Source organism: Drosophila elegans, unplaced genomic scaffold (genome assembly GCF_018152505.1).
Source record: "Drosophila elegans isolate 14027-0461.03 unplaced genomic scaffold, ASM1815250v1 contig_814, whole genome shotgun sequence".
NCBI lineage: Eukaryota > Metazoa > Arthropoda > Insecta > Diptera > Drosophilidae > Drosophila > Drosophila elegans.
Window position 1 is genome coordinate 3,768,251 of NW_024546167.1, and position 8,519 is coordinate 3,776,769.

The window sequence follows — 8,519 nt, forward strand, 5'->3', positions numbered from 1 at the left end:
TTTCATAAGAAAGGGAAGCAACCACATACATATATTAAATCCGTGGTTCAACCAACAAGTGAACATTTCAATCTTTTCTTAATTCCGTTTAAAACGGCCACCATCGGGTTTTGAGTAATATTTTTAAGCGAAATAATATCGTCCACACAATAATCATTACAATGTATATATATGTCTATATTTATATATTTCTGACCGCTATTGCTTAAAAATAATTATTATTTTCTGATAAATATAATAAAACTCAAAAATAATATTTATGATCAATTTAACAGCAACCAAATTGTACAATTTAATTGATTAGGCGACTTGAAGAAAAGTTTGTTCCACCACATACATATGCTAGGTATAAGATATCTATCTTTAATTGTTGCTACAACCAGACTAAATTTTTAAACAATTAAATTATTTTTTACCTTCCTTGTACCTTTTACATTACCTAGAGATACTTCTCAAATTATGTACCCTGTAACTTATTTAGGTATGTAATTATTTTCTCAAAATCCTATATCCAAAAACTAGTACCTTGGATACACTGAAAATATTTAATATTTATTATATGAGAATGTTTTTGTTCATGGATTTCAGTTTAAATACCAGGGACTGTAATCATTATAAGTTTTATTTTATTTTACTATCCTGTAAAAATAAAATAGGCAAATCATATAAGCTCCAATTTGAATTGGAGAAGCGCGCGTCTTTGGCCGTCATGCAGGCGGCGTGCACGAGTGGCCTGCATGACGGTATGCTGTCATACGGGCGCCGTCTGACCGTGCGCAGGCCGCCCAACATAAAATTTATTTTGTTGTAACCATTGCGAGGACGCTTGTAATTGCGATTTTGCGATGCGCTGCTTTCGCCCGACGCGCAGCTCCTGGCAGCCACATTTAATTGGCCCCAAATCAGGGATTAAATCTGGCGAACAAATAAACCATTAGATGCAAAAAGAACAACAAACAAAAACAGGAAACAGAAAACGGAAAACAGTAACAACTTTTTTTGTTTGGACGCGCATTAAAATGGAACGGAGTGGAAATAGAAATATGTTAAGAGCCCTGAAAGAAACACAAAAGCACGGAACCTGAGCAACACACCAGTGATATAATAGTAATCTACATAGGACACCTTCTCCTCCCCCCGGAACTCCTTAAAATACGAAACAGAATCCTCCAATCTTCAATTTCCAATCTCACCCAAGGTACGGCATTGATTTTTCTCCCCGCTCTTTGACTTCTTAATGTAGAGAAAATGTTTATGTACATTCGCCTGTTTTGTTTTTTTGTTTTGTTTTGTTGGATTAGCCTTTTGCCAAGATGGCCGTGCAACTGAAGCAGAGCTACCACCACCACCACCTGCCCCTCACGATCACCCCTATCCTGCATCATTCGCAACAGCAGCAGGAGCCGCAACAGCAGTTGCAGCAGCACATCCTGCAGCCGCCACAGCCACCGGATCTCACCTTCCACTGCATGTGCTGTGCCGAGTTCTTCGTTCATCCACTGGCCCTCTACCAGCACATGAACACACTGCACCCGAATGAGCCCGCCCACGGACAGCCGGAGCCGGAGAGTGCCGCCGAGGAGAACGAGGACTACAGCTGGATCTTCGAGCCGGTGTGCGAGCTGGCCGAGGATGGCAGCGACTCCTCGGAGGGCAGCGACTCCTCCGAGTCGGACAGCTCCTCCTCCTCGGACGACGACGACGACAATGACGATGATGATGACGACGACGACGACAGCAGCTCCAGTTCGAGTTCCAGCGGTTCGGATTCCACGTCCGGCAGCACGGTGCCCAGTTCGAGTCACTCCAACAACCAGCAAAGCCAGCCAATGCTTGGCCTGATCCCAGGACCGGGTCCGCATGAGTATCAGCTGCAAATGGCCGATCCCCGGGAGTCCACCTCGATATTCATGGTTCAACCGGCTGTCAGTGTGACACCCGTGCCGCAGTTTGCACCGCCGGCAGCCACGACCACGCTGGGATTCGCCCTGGACTCCGCGACGCCCATCAAGCGGCGGCGGGGCAGACGCAGCAATGTGCCGGCACCGACGATGGATGCCGCGGTGAATGGCCACCAGAAGTGCTTCCAGTGCACGCACTGCGAGGCCAGTTTCCCCAATGCCGGCGACCTGTCCAAGCACGTGCGCTCGCACATCGCCAACAAGCCGTTCCAGTGCTCCATCTGCCAGAAGACCTTCACGCACATCGGCAGCCTGAACACGCACATCCGCATCCACAGCGGCGAGCGGCCGTACAAGTGTGAGCTCTGCCCGAAGGCCTTCACGCAGTCGAGCAGCCTGATGGTGCACATGCGATCCCATTCGGTACGCAAGCCGCACCAGTGCCTGGAATGCGACAAGGGCTTCATCAACTACAGCTCGCTGCTGCTGCATCAGAAGACGCACGCGGCGCCCACCGAGACGTTTGTGTGTCCGGAGTGCGAGCGGGAGTTCAAGGCGGAGCCGCTGCTGGACGAGCACATGCGGATGCATCTCTGCCTGCTGGTCTATCAGTGCGCCATCTGTCGCGAGGCCTTCCGCGCCAGCTCGGAATTGGTGCAGCACATGAAGAACCACATGGGCGAGAAGCCATTCACCTGCTCGCTGTGCGATCGCTCCTTCACGCAGTCGGGCAGCCTCAACATCCACATGCGCATCCACACCGGCGAGAAGCCGTTCCAGTGCAAGCTCTGCGACAAGTGCTTCACCCAGGCCTCCAGCCTGAGTGTCCACATGAAGATCCATGCCGGCGAGAAGCCCTTCACGTGCCCCATCTGCGGCAAATCCTACAGCCAGCAGGCGTACCTTAACAAGCACATCCAGGCGCATCAGGTGGCTGCCTCCGCCGCCGTCGCCGTCTCGTCATCCTCCTCCTCTTCGGGAATGCTGATCGCCAAGCAGCCGCACGAGACGCTGGTCTGCATCGTCTGCGGATCGCTGCACGCGGACGCCACTGCGCTGGCCAACCACGTGACCAGTCAGCATGCTGCGCTCCTGGACACAATGAAGCAGTCGGGCGGCTCTCTGCCGGAGGGCAAGTGCAGCCTGGAGGAGCAGCAGGCCTACATGCAGCGCGTCCAGTCCGTCTTGCAGCAGATGAACCACCAGCAACAGCAGCAGCAAATGCTGATCCCGCAGCAGCCGAAGCTGCCGCTGGCAATGGATTCCACCGGCGAGGATGAAGAGGAGCCGGAGGATCCGCCGGATGAAGAGGACGAGGAAGAAGAAGAAGAAGACGTGCCGCCAGAGGTGAAGGCCGAAATGGAGGAGGCAGACGAACCACTGACCCACCAGAGCTATCCGATTCTGGGTCTGCAGGAGGAGCAGATGCTATTGGATTCGAATATGTATTACGAGGATTTCGCCGACATGGACGTCGGCTGCCAGGAGGAGGTGTTCGGCGACTATGTCCTGAACGAGGAGGAGGTCTACACCGAGGCGCTCATCTAGACCTAAGCACCACCTACGATTGGCCATAGTTTATGTGAGCCGTTCATATTTACACTGAACAGGCAGCTCAGCAAAACTATTTTACTTTGCCCGATCTTACAATATATTTATTTTATATCGCTCTTGTTTGACAACTGAACAAGTCGTGCAATTTATACATAGAACATCATTCGGAAATGTTTCAAAACCCATCTTAAAAGTTTATGAATGTCACAGTTTTACAATGTACTTTTCCCAGACATCATGAAGTTTCGTATTGTAAAAATATCCTTGAAAACCTGGCTCCAATATCCTTCATACAAAGCTGAACATTTACAAATGTTATCCATCAGATACCCTTTTTTTTTGCCTAATCATAAGATCAAAATGATTTGGGGAGCATTCCTAGTACAACTGGTTCCACATTTTGTGCAACCAGAACTAAATTCCAGTTTTGTCTCTCATGCAACACAAATCATCAAAACATGGACGTATTGTATTTGCACATCATCTTCTAAAGATATTACATTTTGTTAGTATTAAGGCCTACTTTATGCTGCTCATTTTACATCCCAAAGGATTTTCCCTTTCCCACATTGGAACTGCAATGGTTCCAAGTATTCCACGTCGCGTATTTCCCTAAATCGCCTGAAGAGATTACATTAATCGTTATACTTAAGAGCCCAGTCTTTTTATTCGGGGTGGCTGAAATAATTAAACATTTTCAGCTGTTTAGTTATTTCAGCAATGAGGCAAAGAAGTGAAATATCTTACAACTGAATAGGTAACTAATTTTATTCATTTCGTCTTATTAACATAAGTTAGTCAACAGGTAATGTATTAATTTAAATGATTTTAACTGGGTTTTCTAACCTTGCAGAGGGTATAAAACGCAGTAAAGGAGTTTATAAACTTTAAATACTAGTCTTTCTAATTTAAAAACTATCTGTATGAAAGTTTTCCAAAAGTTGTCTTTTAATTGAAGGTAGTATATAAGTCAGAACATGCCGGATCGGAAGACTATAACGTATAGCTCCCATGGAAACAATCAGAAAAATATTTAAAAAAGTTATAACTTTGTTGGCTTTTTAATTTGAAATGTTTGTTGTTTATTAAATTCTTCAAGATACATGAATGGTTTATTATATTGGAAATATATTTTTAATTTGATTAACAATAAGAGTATTACAAGAAATATATAAACAAATTATAGCTTTGCTATTTTTAAATTTTATTTTGTAATTATTTGGAATAATTTTGTTGAAATAGTTTAATTATAAATCCATAAAAACGATTGCAAATCAAATTTTAGCTGTTTTAAAGAACTTAATTTTTGCAATAGCTGCAAGAGTATATAAACTTCCGATTCTCGTTTTCAACACACATATATAGCTCCTATATATAACCCCAAGTATACTTATATAATCAGTTTGATTTATTTTTTAAACTTAAGAAAGTTTAGCTATCAAAATTAACTTATCCATCGTATTTTGATTTGTTTACAGTGAATAAGTGAAAATAATGACAATCAGACGACTATATCCAATATCCAATTTGTTTTTGAAGAAATTTAAGGCTAAATATATATGGATTTGCCTTACTTTCGTATTTTCGGTATTGAACTTTGATTTTCCGTTTTAATTAAAACTTGTAATCGTAAGGGATCCATGAATTTCTGAGTTTATTTGTGTAGATTTAAGCCTTAAATTCTGGTAAAGTTTCCTGCTGCGGACCCAGCCATCCGACCAGGTTCGTTCAGATCCAGCGAGGGATCCGTCTCGGCCACGCCGAACATGCCGGCCAGCAGGTAACCGCCGGCCATCGGGTCATCCGGCTCGAATTTGTCCGGCGGAGCGATGAGGACATCGTCGCCCTGGTAGACGAAGGGCAGCCGGACGATCCAGTAGGCGCTCTGCGACAGACGGGGCGGTATGATGCTGCCCAGGGTGAAGGTGTACTTGCCCTTGGCCACGCACACCCTGGGATCCACAATGATGTTGACCGGCGCCTTGGGCGTGACCACATGGATGCGCATCAATTGGGCCAGGTAGTTGTTCTGCGATCGACAGGGACACGGATAGTAGAGCGGCATGTTGTTGTGCACCACCTTGCTGCAGGTGTCCCGCTCGATGTCCGCTCCGCCGCGCAGCACTCGATCCGGGGCGCACATCATGAAGCGGTGCCCTCGCGAGCACTCGTACTCCATGCCCACGAAGATCTTGAGCGAAAGTCGATCGCCCTGTTTCTTCCAGCGTTGCTGTTTCTTTCCCGGATGCTGCTGCTGCTGCTGGTGATGCGAGTGGTGGTGCTGCTGCTGCTGTTGCTGCTTGGGGGCGTGCACCAGCCGCAGTTGGACATCCCAGGGCAGCAGGAAGTTGGCGCCGGAGAGGAAGCCGCTCTGGAAGTGCTCCTGCAGCCCGGTGTTGTGGCTATAGATGGAACTGGGACCCACGCAGGCCAGGGACCAGCTGGGGAATAGCGGCAACAGGCCAAAGTCGCTGACGGTGTGCACCAAGCCGGGCAGGTACTCCGTGGTGGATGTGGAGGTGGAGAAGGTGTCCGGTGGACCGGCCTCCTTCTTGTCCTTCTCCTGGATCTGCACCACCAGTTCGTTGTCCGTGTCGCCGCTGGAGGTGCCACTGCTCGTGGTGGCGTTCTGCTCGGAATTCGTTAGCTGCTCGGAGCTGGCCTGCGATGCGTTCAGGGAGGCTCCAAAGCCAGCTATGGACATGTTTAGATCTGAGCCAAAGGTGGGTGAAAGTGGCTGGGAGCAGCCGTTGTTGGCGGAATTCGGCTGCTCCTCCTCCGCCGGCGGCTGTGGCTCCTGCCCTTCCTCCTCCTCCAAATCCTCCTCTTCCGGCTCCTCTTCATCCTCCTCCTCGCCGTCGTCCTCGTCCTGGGGTGGACCACCACCCTTGCCTTGCGTGTGCAGCAGCGGAAAGGCTGCCTCAAAGGCCGCCGCCCGATAGTCGCTCACCGAGGGCTCGAAAACGGGGAACTGGTACTGCTTGACTTTGACGCAGAGGTTGCACATCTGGGCCATGTGCTCGTAGAACTCGTAGTTGGCCTGCCGCAGGCTGAACGGATCCTCGCGGCGACCCTGCGTCCGGCCGCAGTTGCAGCTGGAGATGTGAATCACACCGCTGCTGTGCTTCTCGTGCGGCACGTTCTTGGGCAGGTTGCAGGGATGGGAGCGCAGGCTGGGCTGCTCGCATTGCTGCCGTCCATCCTGCCAGTGCTTTTGGCAAACGGCTGCCAGTTTGGCCAACGCCGCCTTGGCCTGCGGACCGCGTCCCTCCTCCTCGAAGGCCACGGTGGCCTCGGCCAGCAGTTGCTGGTGGGTGGAGCTGCCGTAGTTGGCGGGTGCGGCGCTCTTATAGGCGGAAATGCCCTTCTTCAGGCCAAGTTCGCACAGGTGAGCCCAAAATCTGCAAAAAAAAACTAGCTGGTGAGTCGCTCAATAAGTATGTTTAGCTTAAATCCTCTTACTTTTTCTCATAGTTCAAGCTCTCGTCAAAGCTCTGCAGGAAGAGTCTCTGCAATGATAGAGAAAAAATAACCTACATTTCCAGGATTTCGCCAGTGATTTGCTTTACTCACATATTCGTCATTGCTGGTCTCTAGATTGGGATTCCTGGCATTCTCCACCAACAGCTTGTGCAGCGTGGCCATCCAATCGTGCCATTCTTGGACATTTAGCAGATGAAACTGCCCCGGTTGGGGCGGCTGCTTGAAGGAGCCCTCATCGTAGCAACCCGACAGGGCATCCTGGACGTGTCGCTGCAGAAAATGCCAGACCGTGTGATCCTTCTGGTACTGCTGCTGCTCCAGCTCCTTCTCATCCGGCGGAACGCCAAAGGGCTTGACGAAGCCCTCGAAGGGGGCCAGCTCGAGAATCTCTAGGTCTTCCTCCTCCTCCTTGACATCCGGCTTGTACATGGCCACGTTGAGGCACTCGATGGCCTTTAGCAGCTTGTCGGGATGCAGCTGTTCGTGGGCGTTGAAGAACACGAACTGCTTGTTGTTGGGCAGGGCCACCAGCGAACTGCTGCTGCTGTTGGTCACGATGTTGTGGTGGCGCAGCAGCTCGTAGATGCAGTCCTCCGTCTGGAACTCATAGGCGGAGACGCATTCGCGCGTTTTGGCCTCATCGCGCGGAAAGTTCTCGAACAGGAAGAGAATCCGGGGGGCGCACAAGCGTGCCTTCTCGCCCATCCTGGCGGCGGGCATCACATCCCTGAGCATTTGCGGCAAAAACTGCATCAAATGCTGCTCCCTGGCGAACTTGAGCAGCTGGAACACGGTGACCAGCGTGGGATCGAAGGTCTGGCCCGTTTCCACGTAGACCACAATGTGGCAGACGTGCAGAGCCAGCAGCATCATGCGCACAAAGCGGCACCGCATCCCCTCGTAGAAGCTATCGAAGTCGAACGGAGTCTCCGGCTCCTCCATGCAGGCGTCTATCATCTGGCCCAGGATCGCCTCATCGTAGGTGGTCTCGAAGTGCAGCAGCAGGCTGGAGGTGCCGGGCTTGTAGTAGCACTGCACCTGGCCGTCCCTGGCCGAGTGCTCCATGGGCGGCTCCATGCCAAAGGCCTGCATCTTGTTGGCCTGGTCGCATTTCGAGCGGCCCACGATTCCCACCACGACCAGCGAAGTGTTCAGCTGCCGCAGCTCCTGGCTAAAGCGAACACTGGATGAGATCCTCATGGCAGTTATTGCATATCTTACGCCACATTTTCGGGTATATCCGGATAGGTCCAGGTGAAATAGTCCTTCATTTCCGACTTGCTGGAAATTGTTTACAACTATTCGGAACAGCTGTTGCAGTGCAGCTGTCTGGCAGCACCGGCCAAGTATCGTTTGTTTTCTGGATAATCGATAGTCGATTACTTTCCGTTACGAACCGCACTTTTTAAATTCAGGTTTTTGATTTTTTGTTATGAGTGATACCTTCTGAAACCATTAAACCTATTTTCTTCACTTTTGAATTGTTTTTTATTTGTCTCTTATGGTTCATGATTCTGTTTATTTATAATATTCATTTTAGTATAGAGAAAGAACTGAAGTTGATATAGGTATTAAAATCTA

At 49.4% G+C, this 8,519-nt stretch overlaps 2 protein-coding genes across 2 annotated transcripts; one reads left to right on the forward strand and one right to left on the reverse strand.

The window, feature by feature from the left end:
• Window positions 1-798: 798 nt before the first annotated feature.
• On the forward strand, window positions 799-4,107 carry LOC108135344 (zinc finger protein 358). The gene is made up of 2 exons (XM_017256036.2): window positions 799-1,198; window positions 1,302-4,107. The coding sequence occupies exon 2, from the start codon at window positions 1,314-1,316 to the stop codon at window positions 3,447-3,449; it is 2,136 nt and encodes a 711-aa protein (XP_017111525.1). The 5' UTR covers window positions 799-1,198; window positions 1,302-1,313; the 3' UTR covers window positions 3,450-4,107.
• Window positions 4,108-4,730: 623 nt separating this feature from the next.
• Window positions 4,731-8,274, reverse strand: LOC108135345 (protein SMG8). The gene is made up of 4 exons (XM_017256037.2): window positions 8,160-8,274; window positions 7,029-8,109; window positions 6,918-6,964; window positions 4,731-6,856 (listed from the first exon to the last, which is right to left on the reverse strand). Exons 1-4 carry the CDS (start codon window positions 8,207-8,209, stop codon window positions 5,131-5,133), a joined length of 2,904 nt encoding a protein of 967 aa, XP_017111526.1. The 5' UTR covers window positions 8,210-8,274; the 3' UTR covers window positions 4,731-5,130.
• Window positions 8,275-8,519: the final 245 nt, after the last annotated feature.